A 27,813-nucleotide genomic window follows, 5' to 3' on the forward strand; every position below is an offset into this window, starting at 1 on the left:
TATAAATAAATAAATAAATGAATAAGAAAAACTACATCTCAAAGGGATAAAGTAGTTTAATTAGGCTATTTCACCCCCCCCCCCCCGTCCACTCGCATATTATTTGAAGACATGAGCTAATTATATGATCATGTACCATATATTTATTCATATGCTTAACTTAGTATCACCTTCTATTGCCTCGTTTTTGTTCATTTTATTATCTTGGAAGACGAGGCAGCGAACACGTATGTACGAAAGGCTTCGTGTAGACGAAATTGTGAACGAACTGTTTATGTACCGAACGGACGGTAGTCGAAAAGAGGATGTACGAATCGACCAGAGCCCTGTTCAAGAGTAACACCCGCCTCACGTGGGTGTATTGTCCAGTGTAGAGGCTGAGGTGGGTGTATTGTCCAGTGTAGAGGCCGAGGTGGGTGTATTGTCCAGTGTAGAGGCCGAGGTGGGTGTATTGTCCAGTGTAGAGGCCGAGGTGGGTGTATTGTCCAGTGTAGAGGCCGAGGTGGGTGTATTGTCCAGTGTAGAGGCCGAGGTGGGTGTATTGTCCAGTGTAGAGGCCGAGGTGGGTGTATTGTCCAGTGTAGAGGCCGAGGTGGGTGTATTGTCCAGTGTAGAGGCCGAGGTGGGTGTATTGTCCAGTGTAGAGGCCGAGGTGGGTGTATTGTCCAGTGTAGAGGCCGAGGTGGGTGTATTGTCCAGTGTAGAGGCTGAGGTGGGTGTATTGTCCAGTGTAGAGGCTGAGGTGGGTGTATTGTCCAGTGTAGAGGCTGAGGTGGGTGTATTGTCCAGTGTAGAGGCTGAGGTGGGTGTATTGTCCAGTGTAGAGGCTGAGGTGGGTGTATTGTCCAGTGTAGAGGCTGAGGTGGGTGTATTGTCCAGTGTAGAGGCTGAGGTGGGTGTATTGTCCAGTGTAGAGGCTGAGGTGGGTGTATTGTCCAGTGTAGAGGCTGAGGTGGGTGTATTGTCCAGTGTAGAGGCTGAGGTGGGTGTATTGTCCAGTGTAGAGGCTGAGGTGGGTGTATTGTCCAGTGTAGAGGCTGAGGTGGGTGTATTGTCCAGTGTAGAGGCTGAGGTGGGTGTATTGTCCAGTGTAGAGGCTGAGGTGGGTGTATTGTCCAGTGTAGAGGCTGAGGTGGGTGTATTGTCCAGTGTAGAGGCTGAGGTGGGTGTATTGTCCAGTGTAGAGGCTGAGGTGGGTGTATTGTCCAGTGTAGAGGCCGAGGTGGGTGTATTGTCCAGTGTAGAGGCCGAGGTGGGTGTATTGTCCAGTGTAGAGGCCGAGGTGGGTGTATTGTCCAGTGTAGAGGCTGAGGTGGGTGTATTGTCCAGTGTAGAGGCTGAGGTGGGTGTATTGTCCAGTGTAGTGAGTGTAGAGGCTCACACACACACACACCAGTGACGGGTGAGAGCTGCCACCCTCACACCCCAAGTCTACCCCAGCAGCCACACTATTTAGGTGAGTACGGTATGTCATGATTGTTGGGGCAGCCATGGTGTAGCCTGGGCCCCACACTGGGCCCCACCAGCCTGGGCCCCACACCGGGCCACACCAGCCTGGGCCCCACACTGGGCCCCACACTGGGCCACACCAGCCTGGGCCCCACACTGGCCCACACACCGGGCCACACCAGCCTGGGCCCCACACTGGTCCCCACACCGGGCCACACCAGCCTGGGCCCCACACTGGTCCCCACACCGGGCCACACCAGCCTGGGCCACACACCGGGCCACACCAGCCTGGGCCCCACACTGGTCCCCACACCGGGCCACACCAGCCTGGGCCACACACCGGGCCACACCAGCCTGGGCCCCACACTGGTCCCCACACCGGGCCACACCAGCCTGGTCCCCACACCGGGCCACACCAGCCTGGGCCCCACACTGGGCCACACACCGGGCCACACCAGCCTGGGCCACACACCGGGCCACACCAGCCTGGGCCACACCAGCCTGGGCCCCACACTGGCCCACACACCAGGCCACACCACCCTGGGCCCCACACTGGGCCACACCAACATTTACACCAAGTTATCTCGTACCAACAAGGTTCTAACGGGTTATAAAACTTGCCTAACCCAACTCGACCCAAAACCCAACACACAACAATATACATTATACTCTTTTGACAACTGAGGAAATTTACTTTGTTGAAGTGCAAATTTATAATTCAACTACGGTACACCTTTGTTACTTTGTGTAGATGGACCTTTTGTGGATGTGATGAGTTAGCCCATGATTGTTGTGATGGGTTAAGTTATGATGGATGTTATGGGCTAGGTAACAACTTCTTTTTTTTTTGTGATATATACAAGAGTTGTTATATTCTTGTACAGCCACTAGTACGCGTAGCGTTTCGGGCAAGTCTTTAATCCTATGGTCCCTGGAATACGACCCCCTCGAAGAATCGTTTAATAACCAAGTACACATTTTACTGTTGAGTTAAACAGAGGCTACAGTTAAGGATTTGCACCCAGTAAATCCTCCCCGGCCAGGATACGAACCCATGACAAAGCGCTCGCGGAACGCCAGGCGAATGTCTTACCACTACACCACGGAGACTGGTAAAACTGTTACAATGGATTAGGCTACGTTTGACGTGATGGGTCAGTCAGCATGTTACAGCCACTTTGGGCTGGTAACCGGGTTCTTGCTGTTATAACCTTGTCTTCTATATCCAACCCCCAAGTTGGTGGTAAGTCCTCAAGAAACTGGCTGTGGCAAGTAGTAGTGGAAAGAATAAAGGGGGGGGGGATAAACAATACACAATCACACCTTCATCAATATATATATATTACAGGGGTACCTCGGTTTAAGAGTTTAATCCGTTCCTGGAGACAGCTCGTAATCCAAAAACTCGTAAACTGAAGCTAATTTCCCCATAAGAAATAATGGAAAATAAATTAATCCGTTCCCGACTACCCAAAAGCCTCACTTCAAACTAAATTTTATACCTAGTTCATCGAAATCTACACTACAAAAGTGCCTTATCTTGAGATTACTTTGAGGGGCTGCCGGGGCTTAGCGTCCCTGCGGCGCAGTCATCGACCAGGCCTCCTGTTTGCTGGACTGATCAACCAGGCTGTTGGACGCGGCTGCTCATAGCCTGACGTACAAATCACAGCCTGGTTGATCAGGTATCAAGTATGATACCAAGTGATAAAGTATGTTCAAGTTATTACTTACCCTTGCTGATGACTGCTGTTGGCGTATGGAAGATAATAAGGAGGGGGGAGGAGGAGAGGTGTTACTGTTTGGAAGGAGAGTCCCCTTCCATTATAACATCAGGCAGTGATGACTTCTCTGGGGTGCACTCTCTGGCACGTTTTGCCTGCATACCACTAGGATCTGCTTGTGGCTCACTGCTTGCTTGTCTTACTAAGAACTGTCTAAAGACATTTGTTTTTCCCTACATTTTAACACTTGTCTGTAGTAAGACATCACATTGTCGTTTAAAAGGTCAATGCAACGGCCTGCTACAGATTTATCTGGGTGAGTTTTTTCAACAAAACTTTGCAGCTCTTCCCATACTTCACTCATTTTCTTAATGAGGAAGGGACATCCTCTACTGCCTCTACTCACAACTATTTTCTGAGGTTCTGTATCTCTCTCAACCAGTTCAAGAGAAAAACTAAGTACTACCTAATAAACTCCATGTAACCTACCTTACCCCCCAAATATCAACCCATGTCTTGCTATTTTCAAATACTGTTTGTTGACCAACTTGTATAATCAGTGTACTATAGTCATACTAGCTTATCGATTCCCCCTGATAATTTTCTTTTATATCTACATTTTTATTTCTTTTAGGTATAAGTACTGACAAATATGGAGGACGAAGCGGAAACGTACAAGTTATGGCGCATTCGGAAGACCATCATGCAGCTCTGTCACGATCGTGGCTACCTTGTGACACAAGACGAGTTGGACCAAACCCTTGAACAGTTTAAAGAACAATTCGGAGACAAGCCCTCAGAGAGACACCCAGCCAGGTCGGACCTTATTGTGTTGGTTGCTCACAATGACGACCCAACGGATCAGATGTTCGTGTTCTTCCCAGATGAGCCAAAGGTACATGGGCAGCTATTTTAGCTAGTGGTAAATAGAACTGTAAAATCTTTTGTGACATAATTTAATCCATTATCTTCATGATTAACCCTTAAATGACAGTGAATACTAAAGTGTGTTTGTGGTTGACTGCTGTAAAAACTTACTCTTAACATCAATAAAACATTTTACATATTGTTTAGTGACAAGTCCAACTATCAGATTAACCTAAGAATTAGCAATATCAAAATTATGAGCAGAGTAAATTGGAAGTTCTTTGGTGTTTACATAGCCAACAAACATAATTTCCATTGCCATATACAATATAATGTATAATTAAAAAAGTTTCTAAAAAGTAGGCATTCTCGTAAAAAGATACAACGTACTTTGCCCCTGCCTTAATAACTCTTAATAACTCTGCCAGAGTTCTTAATAACTCTGTCAGAGTGCTATACTGTATAGTCATATTGGCTTAGTGCTTTTCCTGATTATTACTTTACTTAATAACTCCGTATTGTTTGCTCATTTACCCATATTTAACCTATGGTATCTGTGCCTGGGGATCAACCACTCTTAATTACCTTCGACCCTTACTCAACAAAAATAAGCAATCAGAACAATAACAAACTCCAGTCCCAGACACTCCAATAATGTTAGCAGACTTCTAGATGTTACCACTGCTAGGCTTAGGCTCGACTACAAGCACCTCTGGCAGTTTGTAACATCTGCTGATGTAGATTTGACTAAATGTAAACTCTATCAGCAGAACTATTCACATAATTTGTGCCATTATACAATGGTATATGAAAAAATCCCTGAAATTAGAGATAACACCATCAATGGAGTCCAAGAAATGTGTAAGTACTTCATTCATAATGATGTACTGTCAGGAATCTTAGTGAAGTATCCAAAATTTGCTGCCTGTAGGTCAGCCTGCACATAACTATAAAGCTGCCGCCCAGTTGGGTGGGTGTGGAGCACATAACTATAAAGCTGCCGCCCAGTTGGGTGGGTGTGGAGCACATGACTGTAAAGCTGCTGCCCAGTTGGGTGGGTGTGGAGCACATGACTGTAAAGCTGCTGCCCAGTTGGGTGGGTGTGGAGCACATAACTATAAAGCTGCCGCCCAGTTGGGTGGGTGTGGAGCACATGACTGTAAAGCTGCCGCCCAGTTGGGTGGGTGTGGAGCACATGACTGTAAAGCTGCCGCCCAGTTGGGTGGGTGTGGAGCACATGACTGTAAAGCTGCCGCCCAGTTGGGTGGGTGTGGAGCACATGACTGTAAAGCTGCCGCCCAGTTGGGTGGGTGTGGAGCACATGACTGTAAAGCTGCCGCCCAGTTGGGTGGGTGTGGAGCACATGACTGTAAAGCTGCCGCCCAGTTGGGTGGGTGTGGAGCAAAACTAGTAACTGTGTGACTCACCATAGATGTAAAGTGCCTTGTATAGTGACTGTTGTGAGCCTCTTGTTGAATCACTTGTGATACAAAAGATTATTGATGTGTGTATGAATTTGTGTAAATGAGTGTATGTTTGTACAGTTCATATATATAAAGTATAGGGACATGTATATATAACATTAATAATTGTGTAACTAGCATCAAAAGATTATTTGCTTAGCTAAACAAACTCTAGGGTTCAGTTCCTGAACAGATTATGTGCCTCTGTAACCCTTTCCACCATCGCCCACAGGATGGGTATGGGATGCATAACAAGAAAGAAATTGAATAGACACTGGAGTTTGTTATTGTTCTAATTGCTTATTTTTGTTGAGTAATTAAGGGACAGTACTCTGCTCCCCTACTCAAAAATTTGAAAATGTTATATATCAAGTCACTGCACATACTCTCAGGCATACAATATACTGTATCTATAAACTCTGAGCTGTAATGCCAATCTTGATCTTGAGTGCATCGTAGAGGGCTGTAACAGAACTCTTAAGCTAAACGAGAAACAGCCACTTGCCCAAAATGCTACGAGTGCTAGTGGCTGTACAAGAATGTAAAAACTCTTGTATATACTTGTATATAAAAAAAATATCTGATATTTCTGGAGTGAGACTCGGTCAAAGCAGAAATGCTACGCAAATCAAGGGTCCCAAATTGTGCAACAATCTCCCAAATGTAATTAAATGCTTCGTCTCCAACTAGCTAAAAAAAAAAAAGACTAGAAAATATTTACTTTATATCATATAATGAGAGTAAGTGAGTGAAATTAGTTGAGATATTTTTGTGAGTTATTGTTGTCTTAAATTTTATTTACTAAAAATGTCTTTTCTTCATTGTCACCTTATTATTGTATTTGTAAAACTACTTATTATATCCTATGTTATTTAGTTTATTTGTAAGTATTTGTCCCATTATGTTCTAGTTATGTTCTGTTATGTTCTAGTAGCTTTACTAAGTTACACCTCCATATTTTCTTTGCTATTAATGTTATAAAACTACAGTACTACTGTACTAATGTACTGTTGCTAGAACTACAGATTCCATAATGAAATAGTATATGCCTGTCCACCATTTTCTTTCTCTTTGGCGGGTTTTGTCACTGTTGAACGTGGTTGATTTGTCCTTTCTATCTTTGCTTTTTCTGGATCGGCATCTCATGCCGAATACTGTTGCTTCTTATCGTGCAGCGTTGGTGGAACCACTGCAGCTTGCGTTTGGGGAGGATTTCACTTCCGTTCCGTTCCGCAAGCTTTCTCGTGCATATTTTTGCTCGGCCTGCTCATGTGATGCCTGGGCCTTCTTGGTCATTGGACTAGGTTCATTTCCTTTCTTTCTTTCTTCACCTTGGTTTGTAGTGGCCCCTTCGGTTCATGATTGCTTTTGAAAACTTTGTTTTGGCTGGCTTTGGCCTCTAGGGGTTGGGATGGGGAGTTTCGTGCTCTTCTCCGGTGCTGGGGGATTTGTTCGTTTGGTTCTGGTGGTCGTTTTGTTAGTTTGCAGCCGGCCCTTCTTTTCTGGGGGAAAATGACACGGTGGGCTTCCAGAGGGGTCTGTTGGTTGTGGATTCTTGGTTGGTTTGGCCGAGGGTGTATCACGTTCTGTGTCCGGTAGCTGCTTTTGTGCCACTGGTTCTGTGTCAGTGGATGCGCTCTGGGTTGATTCTGTTTCCCTGATCACAAGGGTCGTGTATCTCAAGTTGTCCACAGTGTCATTAAGTTTAGCCAGCCTGCAGTCTACCATTGTACCCATGATGTGAGAAAGTATGCCGTTCTTTCTGCTGTCTTTAGGAATATGTCTTGGGACGATATTCAGGCACAGGGATTTTGGAGGTCCCACAGGGTCCTGTTCAAACCTGGCCTCAAGCCGGGCTTGGGGAGTAGAAGAACACCCAGAACCCCATCAAGCAGGTCGCCAGGTATCTTATGGACATCCCAGGCCCTTCTACCGTCTTGTGTGGCTTTGGGGCGCCTGTCGCAACCGTCTGTCTCTTCCTCGACTCGAGATCTGCAGTTCTGCTGTCTCCCGAATATGTCCCGGTTTTTCCTTCTCTTTGGGTAGTTAGCTTCAGGGAGCTGATGGGGGGCCTTCCCACAGAAAACCAGTGTTGGATGTAATGAAATGCCACATATATGGGTGAGCCCCGGAGGCTCCCTGACCTCCCTTCCTTCCTCCGGTCAGTGGCTTTCATAATTCAAGAACTGGAGGGTGGGTAGCCCAGCTCACCTGGACCAGCTCTCCCTTCCCCTTTAATGGGAAATGGTAGGGTTGGTGCTAACGAGCTGAGGCTACTTGGACGAAGTGTTGCTTGTTTTTGTTCTGGGGGAGTTCTTTTGCACTTTTGAGGACATAAGTAACAATTTTCCACCAGGCAGCGGTCTGTTTTGTTTCAACTACCTTTCTGGTTGCCTTCCCTGGTCGATAGCAAGTATGACATACTATAAATGTAAAGTGTTCATAGGCCACTGCTCTCTGCATCTCTGAGGGGGCCAGGTTTTGGTTGTGGTTCCCAGTAGGTGACAAGAACTCTGTGACTGATGACCCCAAATAGGGTAGCAGTGGGATAGTTTCAGGGAGCATCCGGGGATAACTCGGAAACTGGCGTCTCATTTCATTCAACGCTGGTTTTTTGGGGTTAACCATAATTTTTGGAAGATCGGAATATTTCTACAGTATTTAGTACTTAATGAGTACTCTAACAAAAATAAAGTACCTTCAAACATCTCCTGAATTATATCATCTATGAATAAAAATATGTTTAATGGTGGTTTGATAGTTTTTATCAAGTACTGTAATAAGATTTACATATTTATCAATGGTAATTTATTTTTGTTTTAATGTTCTTCACTAGCATAATTCTGGAGGTTTTACAGTGATATCTGCTTGCAGGTTGGTGTAAGAACAATAAAAACATATTGTACGAGGATGCAAGAGGAGAACATTCAACGTGCAATCATTGTTGTCCAGTCTGGCATGTCACCCTCTGCAAAACAGGTATGTTTATAATTTATATACAGTAGACCTTTGGTTTACAAATTTGTTCGTTCCAAGAGACTGTTTGTACACCGAAGATTTGAAAACCGAAACGAATTTTCCCATAAGAAATAACACAAATTGAATTAATCCATTCTACATACCCAAAAATATTAACTTAAAAAAACATTTTATACAGAATACTACTCATACTTTTTACTATACAGGTACCTTACCTTTATTGAGGACTCTTGTTGGCGTATGGAAGATGGTGAGGAGGGGAAGAGGAGGAGAGGTGTTAGTATTTGGAAGGGGAGTCCCCTTCCATTATAAGATCAGGCAGTGATGACATTTCTGATGTACTCTCTCTTCTACATTTTGCCTGCATACCACTAGGACCTGGTTGTGGCTCACTACTTGCTTTTCTCATTAAGAATCTGTCTAAAGACACTTGTTTTTCCCGATGTTTTAACACTTGTCTGTAGTGAGACATCACATTGTCATTAAAAAGGTTAATGCAATGGCCTGCTACAGCTTTATCTGAGCGAGTTTTTTCAACAAAACTTTGCAGTTCTTCCCATACTGCACACATTTTCTTAACCCTCAAACCGCTAGGGGCCCAAATGGAATTCACACCCACAGGCGCAACAAAAAAAAAAAAAAATCCAAAAAATTCTTTCGTCTTATAGAAGTGTTCATTTTTGTTCCCTGATCACGGAAAAAATAACAAAAAAATATTAGGTGGCATATTTTAGCCGCAATAGGGTAGGGAAGTGTGGCAAAAAAGGGGCGTTAGCAGAGCCTTTGCCAGGCGAGGTCTAGTCCGCCCGAGCTGTCAGACGGCAGTTGCCACAAATATATTATTACCTAATTATTTCAATGTCTCTGATTTTTTCTTAGTTTTTTTGCAGTAATATTATTCCATACAGTGAATTGTGGTATATTTATATTATAAAATGTGTGAACCATCGCTGTGCTCAAAATTATGGTGTGCATATTAGTGATTCAATTATTATGTTCATAAAACAATAAACAAATAGTTTTGCTGTTGTTACACTATATACATAGGTTATATATAAGTTTCTGCATGTTTTGTTCACCATAACGAACTACTAAGTTGGTCTTGTGAGTCAAAAAGCAACGAGGAGTGACCGCCAAACACCAGCGAGCCACTCACTCCCTCAACACCACCTCACTCACCCTCATTCACTTCCCACAATACTGTTTCTGTATTTATTCACTATACACAAACATTATATATACGTATTTACATGTTTTGTTCACCATAACTGTACATCTAAGCTTGTATGGTGAGTAAGGCCATAAGACGTAGCTACTCACACAGTCAGCTGATCGGCGGCCGCCCTCAAGGCCAGACGCACTAATATTTGCCCTCCAACAATATTGTTTGTGGTGTTATTACGCTATATACACATATTATATATAAGTATCTACCTGTTTTATTCACCATACCTGTACAAATAAGCTGGTATGGTGCCCAAAGACCATAGTGGCCATCAGTAAACAACATGCCAAGTCGTGCAGACGACGCTCCTCCCTCACCAAAATGGCGGCTCCCAACCTACTCCTCTCGCTGTTATCTCACACTATACACACGTTATATATAAGTATCTACATTTGTGTTCACCATATCGAACCACTAAGCTGGTATGGTGAGTGCAGTCAATAAATGGTGGCCACACACAGTCAGAAAACGACGCCACCATCCTCCCTCCCACAGCCTTACTCCTCCCTCCATGGAGCACAGCGCTAAATATCACCACAATCCTGCTATTATCAGAATCCTGGTCAGTGTTATCACAGTCAGAGGGCTTCAGTAATACTATCACTGCTAAATAATAGCAGTATCATTTATATTATGGTAGTTGTAGGCGATGCTGTGGTCACAAGCTGAACAGCGGTGCTGTGAGCTCGTGCTGCGTGCGCCAGCCTTGGTGGCTAGCTCAATACTGACGCTGTAACACCCAAGAATGTTGGCCTGGATTTTTTTTCTAGGTGGCATCTGGCAACTATCGGTCGTGGCTGTACTATAGCTGCCCCTATCTCAGGCGGGGCGTTTAAATTATAGCGCTAGACACGAAATCATATATAAATGATGTGCGCGGTTTCGGTTTTGTCACTGATATCATTTATATATGATAGGCGTGGTTTGAGGGTTAATGAGGAAGCGTCATCCTCTACTGCCTCTACTCAACTATTTTCTTAGGATGAACTTTATCACTGACTTTCTTGGGATCCATGGCATGATATACAATAAAAACTTTTATGTACAGAAACCAAAAAAAAAAAAAAAAATGAAATTATTCGCAAAGAATTCAAGCTTGGTCATCACTAGGTGGGATACACTGGTAAACTCGGCGTGCCGCGCCCAGCAGAATCACGTGCTTGTTGACCCATACATGTATGCTGTATCAACAAACTGGAAATCCGAGACAAACCTTGAATACCGAGTCAGATTTTACGAGAAAATTTACCTTGTACAGTAGTGTATACCAAAAAATTCGTAAAGAGGGGCATTCGTCAACCGAGGGTCCACTGTATTGTATATTGTCTTGGTTCAAATTTTAACACACTCTTAGTATTAAGGAAATGTAAGAGATGCTACAGTGACATTGCTTTTTTATGTATGATATAGTACTGTATGTGAAATATTGTCTATTACGATCAAGCATATCATTTCAAGGTCTTCATTTTAACCTGTTTACAGTAGTATCATATGGTGCTTTTTTTTGTATATAAAAAAGTTGGTAGGCCAGACTCAACCCTCTAGCTTGGTGGTAGTGGAAGTCTACATCCTAGATTTACAATGGAGGATCCTGGGTTTCATCCCCCAGGCTGTACAGAAATTGTTGGGCACATATCCTTTCACCTATTATATGTATTCACCTATTTTAACTTAACAGGCTTCCTGTCCTGACAGTGCAAATTTTAGGCAGTACAATGCCAATCATCTTTGTCAGAGCATTGTTAGAGCAGACCTAGAACATGCAGTCCCATCATAGCTTCCACTCTTGGTAAAACACACACATTGTTAGAGCAGACCTAGAACATGTAGTCCCATCATAGCTTCCACGCTTGGTAAAACACACACATTGTTAGAGCAGACCTAGAACATGCAGTCCCATCATAGCTTCCACTCTTGGTAAAACACACACATTGTTAGAGCAGACCTAGAACATGCAGTCCCATCATAGCTTCCACTCTTGGTAAAACACATGCAACATTGAAGTAGATTGTTATGCTACAAAACTTGTGCTAAATAAACTATGAGAACAAGCTGGAAGAACTAATAACACTAGATAAACAAGAAATGATGATTACAATATATAAGATACAGAGTGGAATACAGTAGTTGAATAGAGAATAGAGAGTTGGTCGGCCAAGCGGACAGCACGCTGGACTTGTAATCCTGTGGTCCCGGGGTCGATCCCAGACGCCGGCGAGAAACAATGGGCAGAGTTTCTTTCACCCTATGCCCCTGTTACCTAGCAGTAAAATAGCTACCTGGGTGTTAGTCAGCTGTCACGGGCTGCTTCCTGGGGGTGGAGGCCTGGTCAAGGACTGGGCCGCGGGGACACTAAAGCCCCGAAATCATCTCGAGATAACTCAAGATCAAGATGGTCTTTTCTAAGTAAGCAACACCAGAATGATTGGACACAAATGAAAGTTGAAAATGCAAATTAACCCGAGATGTAAGAAAATATGGAGATAAAGTGAGGGTGTTGGATAAGTGGAAAAAAAGCTTAAGGTAGGAGTGGCAGAAGACAACTGGGAATGCACAAGAAGGTAGGATTACAGGGAACACCTAGACGACATTAGCTCTCATCCTGTAACTACACTCGAGTAAATCAATTAGTGAAGTGAATCGTTGATTTCGTTGGCGAAATGAAATGAATTTCTTTCACATGCCCAATCTGTGTAATGTCACTCCTGAACACACCTGATTATACAAAGTGTGTAATCTGCAATTTCTTAAGTATGGTTTATGCAGTATGTTATTTCCTTTAGCTTGCATTCATTATCTCTTCCGGTAGCCAGACAGAACTAACCCTATATATCTGGGAAGACAAGCAGGCACAAATACAACGTGACGGTGTATAGAATAATAATGTGCAGAAAGCAGAAGCAATCTCTCAACCCTGCTGAACAATGTCAGGAGCTTAAATTACTTCTGCACAAATGCCAGTATGCTAGTAAATAAATTTGATGCATTGTGCGCATATATAGAGGTTGAGAATCCCAACTTTGCTGGCTTTGGTGAAACATGGGGATGAAAGGACATAATTGAAGGGAAATGCCATCTTTCAGAATACATCGAGCCTTCAGAAAGGACAGAACAAGAACATGTGGGGTAATGCTAAATGTAAAAGAAGACTTGAATACAACCAACAATGAGGAATTGAATGCCCTGGGGAGACTATCAAGGAATGAGAGAGGAAGTGTAAAACACCTCCTAGAGAGCGCTAATGGGTGATCATGGCATGGAAGCATCATGGGGGAAAATTGTAAAAGGTTATCACTGAACTTGTTCAAAAATATGTGCCAAGAAGGAGAAAAAGAGAAGGTAACCAGGTGGATGACACAAAAAAAAGCTTTAATAACTAAGAGGAGCCTATGGAGAAGGTACAAATCCACGAAGAACAGCATAGAATATGAGAAATATAGAAGGACTTTAAATACAGCCATCTGGGAAATCAGATCAGCCAAAAGAAAACTTGCAAAAATATAAAAATCCAGTCCTTCTATGCCTATATAAGAAGTAAAACCAAAACAAAAGTCTCGGTAGGACCTTAAAAGATGAGACTAAGCCAAGTTATAATAGATGATAAAAGGGCAGCCAACACAGAATGAATACTTTACATCAAGTGTTCAAACTAGAAAGATTAGATGTCATTACAATGCCCACACAAATGTTTGAAGGAAAAGAGAATGAATTAGGGATACCTGTATTCCCATAATGTGACATAATCAGGAAGAGTATTGACAAACTAAGGCTTAAAAGCCCAAGTGTGGGCAGATTTCAGTCCAAAGCCTTAAAATTATTGGCAGATGAACTGTCCAAGCAAACCTTTGATTTTAAGGAAAAGGTAGTTATTCATGTGTATAAATGTCTGGTGCACCCCCACTTGGATTATTGTATCCAAACATAGAGACTTCATCTTCAGAAAGAGATATCTGCTTTGGAGAAGTTTATCACCGGGCAACAAAATTCATTCCAAAACTAAGTTGACTCTCGTACCAGGAATGGTTGAGGGCTACAGGCCTGACACTGCTGCAAATCAGTTGTTGTTTTAGATTTAGCTACTCAGAACGAAGTGCCCATGTAGCACGGGCTATGGTGAGCCCGTACCAAACCAGACATGATAGGGCTTTTCATTCACCTGGGCTGTATGGGTCCCAAACCATGACCCCACGCGTGTGAGGCCGACACTCTCATCAACTGGGCTATGAGCAGTCTTAAAAAAGTTGAAAATTCCAGTTTGGCAGCAGGATTATGCTTCTGGAAACTTTCCTTTTAAAGCTCATACTGAACAATTTGGAGGATATTGATCAAGACAACTTTTTTAAAGGGTCAGATGTAACACAAACAAGGAGCAACAGTTTCAAGCACAACAATCCACAATGTAGGAGAGAAAACAGTTGATGCTTTTTACCCATTGGGTTATAAACCCATGGAACCACCTACTTGCCAAAGTCAAAACACTACTGAATTTCAAAATCCAGCTTGATGAAATCGTCAGGATAAATGGGGGACCTTTGACAAGCTGCCATCTTGCTGTCCTTATCGAAGCCACTAGAAGATAGTGGCCCTCGAGTAAATATTGTCGGCAGCTGCAGGTACTGTATACTGCCAGTCACATTTACTAGAATGATAGGAGTTACGGTACATGTATTTATCTTTTAATGGACATGTGGTTAGATTCTTGAGCCTTGGCTATGTTCTTTGTAAAGCTCATTTGTGTTTGGCAAAGACACTCAAGCTAATTAATTTAGTGGATTTGATTGAACATTTTGATGTGTTTACGTCTTACTTTATTTCAGGCATTGGTTGATATGGCTCCTAAGTATATATTGGAGCAGTTCTTGGAGTCTGAACTGTTGATCAACATCACAGAACATGAGCTTGTTCCAGAGCATGTTGTCATGACAGCTGAAGAGAAGACTGAGCTACTCCAGAGGTAAGTGTGCACTACTCTACTCTAATGGAACCATTCCAATTTACTTTTTAAAAGACATTTAACATCCCATTTTCCAACTTGTGAGTATTACCATTGTGTTTTGTTCCCAGAGGTATAGTGACTTACTGCACGTGACTAAGGATTGCAACCAGTCAGGCTATGGCATCCCTGCATGACTATTTTAGGTTTTAGCTCCAGGATTTTGAGGAAGATAATTAGTATTTTAACACTTTCGCGCTCTCCGCAAAGGTCACTCAGCCAACCGAATGTGCGCGCTGCGTTTTTATCGCTTAAGCGTAAAAACAAAAATGTGTATACTCTTTTTACTCTTCTGACCTTAGTTCTCATGCTACGTATTTCATTTTGGTACCAACGTGTTCGCAATAAAATTCTCTAGAAGAACATCAGTAAAAAAAAGTCACGAAACGTATAGGGATACCAGCACCAAATAAATAACTACGAAGATGACTCGCCGTGAGCGCCCATCAGCAACAAAATGTTTTTACTCTTGGGATTGTAATCACCTCCACACTTGTTCTACAGCGTTAATTTTGGTATCAATGGACTCGCAATGAAATTCCCAACACGGTGATATGAATATAAGCGTAGAATAATGATGCGGCCCGCCCGCAAGAGTGTGAGAAGTGGTGAAATTGTTACCCGGTATCGGTGACGGGACGACGCACGGCGCTTTGAAAGTTTATACTTATTTCACTCTCATGACATTAATTTTCTATGTACGTCATTCATTTTTGTGTCAATGTGTTCGCAATAGAATGTTCTATGTGCCCATAGGTAAAAAATATCAACAAAGCGTAAGTTAGAATAGCGCCAAATATAAAACAACGCTGGAACATATCAGTGAGCGTCAAACACACACGAAATGTTTTTACTTTTGTTATGTTTGTCAAGTTTATACTTGTTGCACACAGTTATTTTTGGTTGTATATTGATCGGAATAAAATTCCCTAAACAGACATATGCATATAATACATGATATGGGGGAAGCATTACCAGTATAAACGGCTAAAGTCACCCACCTGCAACCCATTTGGGACAAAATACCATTTGATCGAAGTTATCCACACCTTTCATGAACTTATTGTACCATGCAGCCTAGTGGTGAGAAAGAGAGCCTCATAGCGCGCAGTTTGAAACAAACCCAAAGTAAATCGGATAAAAATTTAATTTTATACAAATATTTTAAAAGAGGACTCAACTTTATGTCCACTATGCGTTAGCGTTAGACGAAACGGGACGCGCCGATGCGTCCGGATAGCGCGAAAGTGTTAAGATAATGTGCCACATTTATAAATTAGAGATTTAAATGTCATACAGAATGGTTGTACAAGAAAGTTATCATCTGTGACCTGTACAATTTTCCCATTAAGTAAGAGACAGATACAGTACAGTACTCCCAACTGGGTTGGATTAGTATTTGGTAATGATGCTCATGACTACCCAGTGCACTACTCTTTATTGTTGACACTTGTTAGTCTGACTGAGATAGAAATGTTGTGGCTGCCTAGTGTAGGGTAGTACTGACATTCAGTGTAGTACATGAGTTTATGGCCAGCTGGCATACCCTTTGGAGGATTTGGATTTTTCTGTGCTTCTTTCAGACTCTTCCTCAGTGGTTCATTGCCTGAACCTAGGGGGGGGGGGGGTTCCCTTTAGTGCCTTGTCATTTGGAGCTGGATGCTGTGGATAGGTTGTCTACTGGAGTCTCGGGGTTTGGTTCTCCTGGCTCTTCATGTTCAGCGATTGTCCAATGTTCTAGTGGAAGTTTTTTTTTTTTTTTTTTTTTTTTTTTTTTTTTTTTTTTTTTTTTTACTTGCTACCCATCTCCACGAGTGAACTGCCAATGCAGCTTCCTTCTGGTGACTTTGCAAGGTGTTTGGGCACCCGACATGAATCTCTTTACATCGGCTTGAAATTTGCACCTTCCATTCAATGTGGTTCTGTTTTCCCATAGTGAGGTCCTCTCGGTGAGTGCCTTTTGGCTGGACTGGTCATTGTGGGGGTTTCTTTACCTCTTTTTTCCTGATCCAGTCATTGCTCTGGGTCCTGGCCAGGCTGGAGCACTCCTAGGAAATGTGATTCTTCTAGTAACTGGTTTAGCCTTGGTTTCAGGTGCTGGCTTGCAATGTGTCCAAACCCAGCCATTTTTCTCACCTCTTTTCAGATGATTGGTCTAGTGACGTACCTAGCTGCTTTGAACTTCTTGGCTGTGTGTGTGTGTATGTGTGTACTCACCTAGTTGTGCTTGCGGGGGTTGAGCTCTGGCTCTTTGGTCCTGCCTCTCAACCGTCAATCAACAGGTGTACAGATTCCTGAGCCTATTGGGCTCTATCATATCTACAGTTGAAACTGTGTATGGAGTCAGCCTCCACCACATCACTTCCTAATGCATTCCATTTGTCAACCACTCTGACACTAAAAAAGTTCTTTCTAATATCTCTGTGGCTCATTTGGGCACTCAGTTTTCACCTGTGTCCCCTTGTGCGTGTTCCCCTTGTGTTAAATAGACTGTCTTTATCTACCCTATCAATCCCCTTCAGAATCTTGAATGTGGTGATCATGTCCCCCCTTACTCTTCTGTCTTCCAACGAAGTGAGGTTTAATTCCCGTAGTCTCAGCTCGGGTACTAGTCTGGTGGCAAACCTTTGAACCTTTTCCAGTTTAGTCTTATCCTTGACTAGATATGGACTCCATGCTGGGGCTGCATACTCCAGGATTGGCCTGACATATGTGGTATACAAAGTTCTGAATAATTCTTTACACAAGTTTCTGAATGCCGTTCGTATGTTGGCCAGCCTGGCATATGCCGCTGATGTTATCCGCTTGATATGTGCTGCAGGAGACAGGTCTGGCGTGATATCAACCCCCAAGTCTTTTTCCTTCTCTGACTCCTGAAGAATTTCCTCTCCCAGATGATACCTTGTATCTGGCCTCCTGCTCCCTACACCTATCTTCATTACATTACATTTGGTTGGGTTAAACTCTAACAACCATTTGTTCGACCATTCCTTCAGCTTGTCTAGGTCTTCTTGAAGCCTCAAACAGTCCTCAGTGTGTGTGTGTGTGTGTGCGCGCACGCGCGCTTTCCAAGGCATCTATATCGCCATCTCTGTAGTGAGCAGGTGACTGAATTGATAGTGTTCCACCCGCGTTGGTCTTGTCGGCGGCAGTACGAAGTACTGTAGCTTTGTGTTTTTTTTTCACCATTTCCTGTCCCCTTGTCATCATTCTTCCATCTTTATTTGGGGTATCCATTCATTTCTCTCTTGACGAGCATTTTATGCCTAATAATGTCACCTCTTATTATGTGGAGCTGGTGGAAGTGCTACTGTTTGTGTTTGGTGTTGATATTACCTTCTTGAGGTTATCTTGAGATGATTTCTGGGCTTTTAGTGTCCCCGCGGCTCGGTCCTCTACCAGGCCTCCACCCCCCAGGAAGCAGCCCGTGACAGCTGACTAACACCAAGGTACCTATTTTACTGCTAGGTAACAGGGGCATAGGGTGAAAGAAACTCTGCCCATTGTTTCTTGCCGGCGCCTGGGGTCGAACCCAGGACCACAGGATCACAAGTCCCGCGTGCTGTTCGCTCGGCCGACCGGCTCCCTTGGTGCCATTTCAGAAACTCACTCTTGTATTATTTCACTACAGACCTGCTCATGTGCCACCTAAACCTTCCTGGTCTTCTGACCATGTTCTTACCTTTTCTTTTGGTCTGTGGTTTAAGGCAGTTTTCTCTTGGTGATTGCCTCCAGTTGTAGGGTAAGGGTGCTGCGTGCTTTTTTGAAGGTGGGGGGACTTTTATTTTTTTGGCCCGGGTGGGCGTTATGTTTGTTTGCCGTCGTGCCGTTTTCTACCAAAGAATGAGTCGGTGGGCTTTCAGAGGAGTCCTTTGGGTGGTTGAGCCGGAGGTGCATCACGTGCTGTGTCTGGCGGCTGCTCTTCACTGTTACCTTTGTGTCACTGATTCTGCCTTGGTGGACACTTAGTGGATTAATCACTCTTTGATCCCTGTTCAAAGGCTCGTTTCCCAGGTGGTCTGCAGTATTAGGTGAAGCCATCCTGCGGTTTACCATCATGTTCATGAAGTTTGTAAATATGCTGCTCTTTCAGCGGTCTTTGCTAACAATTCATGGGGCTGATATTCAGGCATAGGAGTTTTGGCATCCTAATACATTATTTAGTGTTCCTAGGCTGAATTATGCCCGAGTTGCCTTGGGTCGTCAGTCTCGACCAGTTGTCTTTCGTCATCTTGAATGCTTGGAGTCTTTCCTCTGAGAGAGTTCATTTGACAGTTTTGAGGCTTCTGTCTCTTTATCCCTTAACATGCTAGGGGTATAATATCCTTTCTTCCCCACAGGCACATGTAATTTTGAAAAAAAAAAATTATTTTTTCTTTCTAACCTGTTAATTTGTGTTCACTGATCATGGGAAAAATAATAAAAAAATCGTAAGTGGCATATATTGCCCGCTATAGGGCGGGGAAGTCTGGCAAAAACAGGCGCTGACTCAGAGTGCGTCCCAGGCGGTCTGTTGCTCGCCAGCTGTCAGGCCGGAGTTGCCACAAAGAGATAATTACCGAATTATTTCAATGTCTCTGATTGATTTTTCATAGTTTTTTTTGCTGTAATATTATTCAATAGTGTGTAGTTTGATATATTTATATAATAAAATGAGTGAATCATTGCTGTACTCAAAAATATGGTGTGCATATTGTTGATTCAATTATGTTCATCAATCAGTGAACAAATACTTTGTCGGTTATTACACTATAAGCACAGGTTATATATAAGTATCTGCATGTTTTGTTCACTATAACGAACCACTAAGTAGCTATTATGAGTCAAAAAGTAACGAGGAGTGACCGCCGTGTACCAGCCAGCCACTCCCGCCCTCCCTCCAGTCATCTGACTCACCCACATTCTCCTCCCACAATAATGTTTTTGCTATAATTCACTATATACAGACGTTATATATATGAGTATCTACATTCGAGTTCACAATAACGAACCACTTAAGTTGATATGCTGAGTGGCAATGCCAGCCCGCCACTGGCTGCCACTCCCTCCCTCCCTCACCTCACCTGACTTGCCACCATTCTCCACCCACCATACTGTTTTTGTTTTTATATACAGATGTTATATATTGGTATTTACATGTTTTGTTCACCATAACTGTACATCTAAGCTTGTATGGTGAGTAAAGGCACAGATGTAGGACCTCACACAGTCAGCTGATGGCTCCCACCCTCAAGGCCAGACGCACTAATATTTCTCCTCCAACAATACTGTGTGGTGTTATTACGCTATACACACACATTATATATAAATATCTACCTGTTTTATTCACCATACTTGTACAAGTAAACTGGTATGGTGCCCAAAGACCATCGTGGTAATCAGTAAACAACACCTTCGTCTGCACGGTGGCGTCGTGCCACCGCCCTCACCAAAATGGCGGCTCCCAACCTTCTCTTGCTGTTTAGACCCTGTATACACACGTTATATATAAGTATCTACATTTGTGTTCACCATAGCGAACCACTAAGCTGTTATGGTGAGTGCAGTCAATAAAAGGTGGCCACACACAGTCAGAGGACATCGCCACCACCCTCCCTCCCACAGCATTACTCCTCCCTCCATGGTGCACAGCACTAAATATCACCACAATCCTGCTATTATCAGAACCCTGGTCAGTTTTATCAGTCAGGGGTCTTCTGCAATAATATCATCGCTACATAATAGCATGAACAAGTATATTTTGGCATTTTTAGGCGATGCTGTGGTCACAAGCTGAACAGCAGTGCTGTTAGCTCATGCTGCGTGCATCAGGCTTGGTTGCTCACTCAATACCGAGGCCAATAACACCCAGGAGTTTGGCCCACGATTTTTTTAAAAAATGGCGTCTGTTTACAAGAGCCCTGATGAAGGGGTGGTAAACACCATGTATCCGCGGGCCATTTAAATCTTGCATAGTACTCCAACACGTCATGTGACGTGATGCGCACTTTAAGGGTTAAACCTAGCAGCAGTCTGTATTCTGTATCAGTTTGTAGACTTTCTGAATACCTTGCTGGTGGAGTGTCACTAACTTGTTGAGCTTCTGTGAGGGGAAGAGGGCATGTTCTATGTCTGGTCCCCCAGTATGCCAAGCAGAACTTTGCAGGTGATGTGACTTAGTACAGTAGTTGGGAGCCATCTTGGCAAGATAGTTTCAGGGAGCCACTGGGGCTCATCCAAGAGGCATTTCATTGTATTCAATGCTGGTTTATATTTTATATAATATGTTATGAAATATATAGTTTATAAATCAAGATGCCTTGTTTTATAAGCTAAAATATTTTACCTCCTATGATGATTGCCATACAGTACAGTAACATTAACCCCTGCACTGTTCGCCCGAATTTCCATGACAACCACTCATGTGCAAGGGACCAAAAAAAAAATTACTTTTAATGTTCCTGACCATGGGATTTTTTTTTTTTAATTTACTATGGCTGTAGTGGAATAAGGAATCATGTGATGTCATAGTTTAAGAGCATTCGTGGAGCAGTTGCCTTGATGGCCAGGCATGTGGTGGGAGTTGGCACTAAGATATTGCTACTGATTGAATTCATTGTTACTGATTTTTTTTCACTTTTTTTTGTAGTAGTATTATTCAATAGTATGTCAATTGAAAAAGTTATGTATTGGAAGATTCCTGCACCGTATTATATTCTTAGAACAATAGAACATACTGTTTTTACTATGTAGACACACACATTATATATAACTATCTACATTTTTATGAATCATTACGAACTGCTAAAATAGTTCGACTTGAAACGGTTCGACACAATTGACCTGAGAATGGTCCAGGACGGACCGAAATGTTACCGTCCTTTCACCTAGTGTGTGGTCTGGTCAACATTCTTCAGCCACATTATTGTGACTCTTCGCCTGCTAAAACAGTTTTTATGGGTGTTGTAATTTCGTAATCCAAGCGTAGCATAGAGCCACACGCTACTCAGTGGCCAAAGCCACATAACGAAGCAAAATACCTCCCAATATATTATGCACATTGCTAACTCTAGCCCACCCCATCTATTATCAAAATCATGATCACTAAATCATTAATATGAATAATTTTTCACAAGTTCATTAGAAGTTGAGATGCAGGTGTGTGGATGTCTCCCTTGTACTGTGAACATCATAACCAGTATTGTGTTCACCTACATCTCAACCTTATACGAAGTCCTTATCACTATCACCATCTTCTATAAAACTATCATTAAATAATCAGTTATTTATTTCATCATTATTAACCCTTAAACTGCGCAACGCGCCTGCAGGCACATGTCTGGTTTGCGCAACGCGCCTCCGGGTATTTGTATTTTTCACGTTCCATTCAAAACTCCCGCGGCTACATGGGGTTCACATCAGCTTCCTCAGGGCTCCTGTAAACAGACGCCATCTTTAAAAAAAATCGTGGCCCACATTCCCGGGTGTGGGAGCTTCAGTAGTGTGTGAGCAACCAAGGCTGGGGCTTGCAGCATGAGCGCACAGCACAGCTGCTCAGCGTGTGACCACAGCATCGCCTAATAATGTCAATATATATATATATAACTTGCATTACTTAGCCATGATAGTGTTATAGAAGAGCCCGAGTGTGATAATGACTGGGTACAATGTTCAAATATCAGTGATTCAATGCTGTTCACGATGTTCACAGCGCTAGCCACAGCACCACAGCATTATTTCGTCCATCTAGGAATCTTCAAATAATTTCCTAGGCTCCTTTTCAAAATAAACGTGTGGTCAATTATTCATTTACAGGAATTAGTGACCAGGATTGTGATAATAGCAGGATTGTGGTTATAATTAGCATTGTGCGTAGTATTGTGGAAGGAGGAATTTTGGTGAGGAAGGGAGGGCGAGAATTGAGGTAGCCTCATTGTGTGTGTGGCTACCACTCTTGTTTTGCTCACCATACTAGCTTAGTGGTTCGCTATGGGCAACACATATGTACATGGGTATATATAATGTGTGTATATAATGTAAGAACAGCAACAGGAGAATGTTGAGAGGAGCTATTTTGGTGAGGGAGGTGACGTAATCGTAGCGTCGTCTGCTGTCGGCTGTGTGTCGGCTGTGCTGTCATTATCACATTCATTTTTCATTCAGTGTATGGGGGCCACTGTACTGTTTGGACACAATACCGGCTTACTTGCATAGTTCTGGTAAATAAAACATGTAGATAGGTATATAGAACATGTGTAATAAGAACTATAACAGTATGGTGGGAGGAGTAATGTTGGCGAGTAAGATGTTGGAGTGAGGGAGACTGGCTGGGTGTGGCTGCTCTCACTCGAGGTGTTCTAAGTGTGTTGATGGTGAATGTATATAGTGTGTGACAGTGTATAGTGTGTAAATAGATTGTATATATACATAAATTAGCATGATACATAGTAAATATGTGCAGCACATGTGTACACAAGTGTCATGCACGTAACACAGTGTCTTCGGATAGTACGGATGTTTTACTGCCATAATATAGTGTACATGTTCACTATACATAGGATTAGCACGTAAAAACAAATAAAATGTATATGGAACTGTGCGAAAAAAATGAACGAAAATATATTCGCGGCAACTCGCGCCCCCCGCCACGAGCGCCCTACTGGCCCTGGGAGCGTATGTCATGGGCGAACAGGGAATGATGACGTCACGCCACAACTTACGGACCCCATAGCAGCCAAAGTAAGTACAATTTCGATTTTTTTTTTTTTACATACCTATACTGAGGGGAAGGGTTTCTGACACTTTAAAAAGAAAAAAGAATTTTTTCCAGAGAATTTATTTCCTGCGCACTGCGGGGGTGGCATATTTGGAGGCAACGCAGTTAAGGGGTTAAGTGATGGTGTGGGCATGAGTTGCTGCTGCACATGGTCATGCTCTCATTATTGAAGCCCTCATGCCCAGGAAGGGGTGCCCATGATGGCATCTGTTTACTGGTGGCCTGAGGAAGCACATGTGATACCTGAGGGAGTTTTGCAACACATTAAAGCATCCCTGACTGTTGCACAGTTTATGAATGATGGGCGAGAACATCCCAGGTTGTGTTGGGCAGTTGAAAGGTTAAAACTGGTATTTAGAACAATGTTATTTCCTGAGACTTTAATACAGATATTGTAAATGTAGCCATAATAGTTTTATTAAGTCTGCCATTTTTTTTACAGGTACAAGTTGAAAGACAATCAATTAATGAGAATTCAGGCTGGTGACCCAGTGGCTCGTTATTTTGGATTGAAACGTGGCCAGGTTGTCAAAATTATCCGGCCATCTGAGACGGCAGGACGATATATTTCTTACCGCCTGGTTGTGTAACTGTCATGTGAGATCAAGACTTAAAATTAAAAAATTATGTTCCTTTAGAAAAAAAAGATAACAATGTTTGGAAGTATTGGGTTGCCTGCGCACGTTAGTCACATCATTTATTTTCCTGAAAAAACTTACTTTTGTTTGAAATAAAGGTATTAATATTTGTTTATCTTGTTAATACTGAATACCATTTTAAGGATATGAACAATTTACAATAGTGCTCTGTTGCTGCTGCAAATTACACTAAAATTCTGTCGCCATTTACATGTCTAATGGTTGTGGGTTTTATCGAGTGACTAGAAATCTAAGTAAGGAATTTTCATACCGTATTAGGGAAAGAGGAAAAGCCTGGGAGCCGAGATGGCTGCCAGGATGATGCCGAGGGTAAAGTTGGTAAGTGTGCAGCACAACCATAGTTACGTTTAGACTATGTATTAGAGAGAAGTGTAATTGATGAAAATATATACCTGTTGTCACATACCTCCCGGGGGTGCTAAGACTAAATAAGGTAAGGGCCTTGGAGCATTCAGTTCACAGGTATAAGGACACATAATTACCTAAATGTAGTTACAGGATGAGAGCTATGCTCGTGGTGTCCCGTCTTCCCAGCACTCTTGTCATATATCGCTATGAAATTACCGACGGTCTTGGCCTCCACCACCTTCTCACCTAACTTGTTCCAACCGTCTACCACTGTTTACAAAAGTGAATTTTCTTATATGTCTCCGGTAGCTTTGTTTCGTTAGGGTAAATCTATGACCTCTTGTTCTTGAAGTTCCAGGTCTCAAAAAATTTTCCCTATCAATTTTATCAATCCCTGTTACTATTTTGTATGTAGTGATCACATCCCCTCTTGCTTCTATCTTCTAGTTTTGGCATATTTAATGCCTCTAACCTCTCCTCGTTGCTCTTGTCCTTTAGTTCTTTGAGCCACTTAGTGGCATGTCTTTGCACCTTTTCCAGTTTGTTGATGTGCTTTTTAAGATGTGGGCACCATACAACCGCAGCATATTCCAGCTTTGATCTAACAAAAGTTGTGAACAGTTTCTATAGTATTTCTCCATTCATGTATTTAAAAGCAATTCTGCAATTAAAAATGCATAGCATAAGCTCCTTGCACCTGGTTGATACCTGGTTGATGGGGTTCTGGGAGTTCTTCTACTCCCCAAACCCGGCCCGAGGCCAGGCTCGACTTGTGAGAGTTTGGTCCACTAGGCTGTTGCTTGGAGCGGTCCGCAGGCCCACATACCCACCACAGCCCGGTTGGTCCGGCACTCCTTGGAGGAATAAATCTAGTTTCCTCTTGAAAATGTCCACGGTTGTTCCAGCAATATTTCTTATGCTTGCTGGGAGGACGTTGAACAACCGCGGACCTCTGATATTTATACAGTGTTCTCTGATTGTGCCTATGGCACCTCTACTCTTCACTGGTTCTATTCTACATTTTCTTCCATGTCGTTCACTCCAGTACGTTGTTATTTTACTGTGTAGATTTGGTACTTGGCCCTCCAGTATCTTCCAGGTGTATATTATTTGATATCTCTCGTCTTCTTTCTAGTGAGTACATTTGGAGGGCTTTGAGACGATCCCAATGTTCTTCAGTATAAACATTGTGGGTGAATGAGTTTAACATTGGGTTGCGTGCTCACCGGGAATGCTCGGCCTACCTTCTGATGCAATTTTGGTGCCTCGCCGGGCCAGCGAAAGTGTTAAGGATGAATAGAATATTGTTACACACCTATTCATCTAAGGTTCAGGGATGGGTTAGGTTTCGTGGGGCATCAAGCTTACCAGATTGGCACGGGTAAGTATGGGCCATCTACATCTAGGAGTTGTAGATGGCAACACGTGTTGATCTACTACCTCAACAACCTGCCGGTTTGAGTTCTAGTAAGTCCACGTGTGTGGTTCTTTACCAGTTTGCCAGGTTCAAGGTCCTAGTGAACTAGCAGAAGTCCCAGATGGATCCACATCAGGGTTTAAACTTGGCCTCACTTTGAAGATTTTGTCAGCTTCTTTCCCTGCAGCTTCCTTACCAACTGGTGTTGGATTGACCCCAGGTGATTCATTGGTTGGTCAAGCACTTGTGTGGAAGCCTTAAATTTGCCTGCATTGCCTTTTTCGGGGCAGAGTTTGGCTCTGAGCATTATACTGGTTTCTCCACTTCATCGCTCTTGGGACTGGTGGGTTTTTGTTTTGGCCGATGAAATAAAGATCAAAATGTACCTAATAAGCTATGCTAATAACAATAAAATATATAGTTTAAAAAAACAAAACAAAATCTGGCCCCTTAAAGTATGCCCTGGGCTGCACTCCACACTCCCTCTTATCCTCAGTATGAAGGGGTTTCTCAGGCCAGTGCATTAGACACCACTTTTTATATGGCAGTCTTTAACCCTTACATTGAGGTTATTGCCATATGTTGAGTCATGGGTAATGTGGATATCACTATATGACAAACAATTATTGTCTGGTCTCTACATGTATGATGCATATGAGGATACAATAGCTCTCTGTGGATGTAATGGAGTTTACCTTGACCCATGAAACATTCCTTCTATCATTTTATTGTTCTGTTACTAGATGAATGTGGTTATCATCGTGAATGAGATCGTCGTCGTCGTATAAACTTCCATCATAATTACATTCTGTATGTATATGTTCATAGGTTTTCACAACTCTGTATGGTTGTAATGAGATATGCCAGGTAAAACAATCATCAATTGAATCATTATCATGCATTACATGTACTAGGCACCAGCTGTCATCTGTGAGTAACATTGGTGGCTTGTGCCTTTGTTTCAATCTATACTCTGGGCCGTATGTCATGGCTCAACACCATTGTATATTATGTCATGTACATTTCTCTATACAGTTGTAACGAAGTATACCACATAAACCAATCATCAATTGAAACATTATCATACATTAGGTGAATTATGTAATTTATCAAGTTATTCAACACACACTTGTAAATAATGATAAACATGTGACAATGAAGCATCCACAAAGAAGACAGTAGTCATGTGTTACATACCTTGATATCTTACATCGTGTGTTGACAGACCACAGCCAGAGTGCAAGCTTTCACAGCACCTCGTTCCATTTATCTCCCCCCGAGTGTTCCGCTTTCTCTTCCTGATCTGAAACACTTACTGGACTCCTTGCCGGAGCCTGTGCTCCTGCTGGGTGATTTCAATTGTCGTCATTCCCTTTTGGGTGATGTTCTGACGAACACCTGGGGTCGTCTTCTTGAGCCGTTTATCCTCTCTTCTTCCCTGTCGAGCCCACACATTTGGACTCTCGGACTCGCACCTTTTCCTGTCTTGATCTTTCTCTTTGCTCTTCTTCTCTTTACTTAGATTGCACGTGGCAGGTTCTTGACCTCCATGGCAGTGACCATTTCCCTATCCTTGTTACCTTTTTCTCTTTTCGCCCTCCCCTCTCCTTCCCTAGGTGGCAGTTTGCGAAAGCGGACTGGGACCTCTTTACCCTCAGCGCTGCTCTCTCTGACCTCTCCCTCGCTCTCTCCTTTTTCATGACACTGTCCTCCGCTCTATTCCTCGCTCTTCCTCTCGGGGTCCACAGAAGTGCGTTCCCTGGTGGAATGCAGACTGTGCTCGGGCTGTCAGCTGTAAGTGTGCAGCCTGGAAGAGACACCGCCGTCGGCAGACGGCCGATTCTTATCTTTTCTTTCGGAAGGCAAGTGCGGTGGCCCGTAGGGTCATCCGTACGGCTAAACGTGAATGTTGGGCATCTTATGTCTCCACCATT

The 27,813-nt window shown here is 43.0% G+C and overlaps 1 protein-coding gene across 6 annotated transcripts; it reads left to right on the forward strand.

Annotated features, from left to right (window-relative positions):
- The first annotated feature begins 227 nt into the window (after positions 1–227).
- Polr2E (DNA-directed RNA polymerases I, II, and III subunit Rpb5) lies at positions 228–24,203 on the forward strand. Of its 6 annotated transcripts, none has more exons than XM_069338428.1 (5): positions 228–382; positions 3,808–4,068; positions 8,378–8,482; positions 14,525–14,661; positions 23,898–24,203. In XM_069338428.1, the coding sequence occupies exons 2-5, from the start codon at positions 3,826–3,828 to the stop codon at positions 24,043–24,045; spliced, it is 633 nt and encodes a 210-aa protein (XP_069194529.1). In that variant the 5' UTR covers positions 228–382; positions 3,808–3,825; the 3' UTR covers positions 24,046–24,203. The 6 variants fall into 6 exon arrangements, with proteins under 6 accessions (XP_069194529.1, XP_069194533.1, XP_069194530.1 ...); XM_069338432.1 differs by having other exon boundaries at positions 281–412; XM_069338429.1 differs by lacking the exon at positions 228–382 and adding an exon at positions 1,188–1,282.
- Positions 24,204–27,813: the final 3,610 nt, after the last annotated feature.

Source organism: Procambarus clarkii, chromosome 39 (genome assembly GCF_040958095.1).
Source record: "Procambarus clarkii isolate CNS0578487 chromosome 39, FALCON_Pclarkii_2.0, whole genome shotgun sequence".
NCBI lineage: Eukaryota > Metazoa > Arthropoda > Malacostraca > Decapoda > Cambaridae > Procambarus > Procambarus clarkii.

Coding starts and splice junctions, on each gene's coding strand:
- Polr2E (XM_069338428.1), top strand. CDS start 3,826: ATGGAGGACGAAGCGGAAACGTACAAGTTATGGCGCATTCGGAAGACC. Junction 8,483..14,524: donor TGTCACCCTCTGCAAAACAG/GTATGTTTATAA, acceptor ACTTTATTTCAG/GCATTGGTTGATATGGCTCC. Junction 14,662..23,897: donor AAGACTGAGCTACTCCAGAG/GTAAGTGTGCAC, acceptor TTTTTTTTACAG/GTACAAGTTGAAAGACAATC.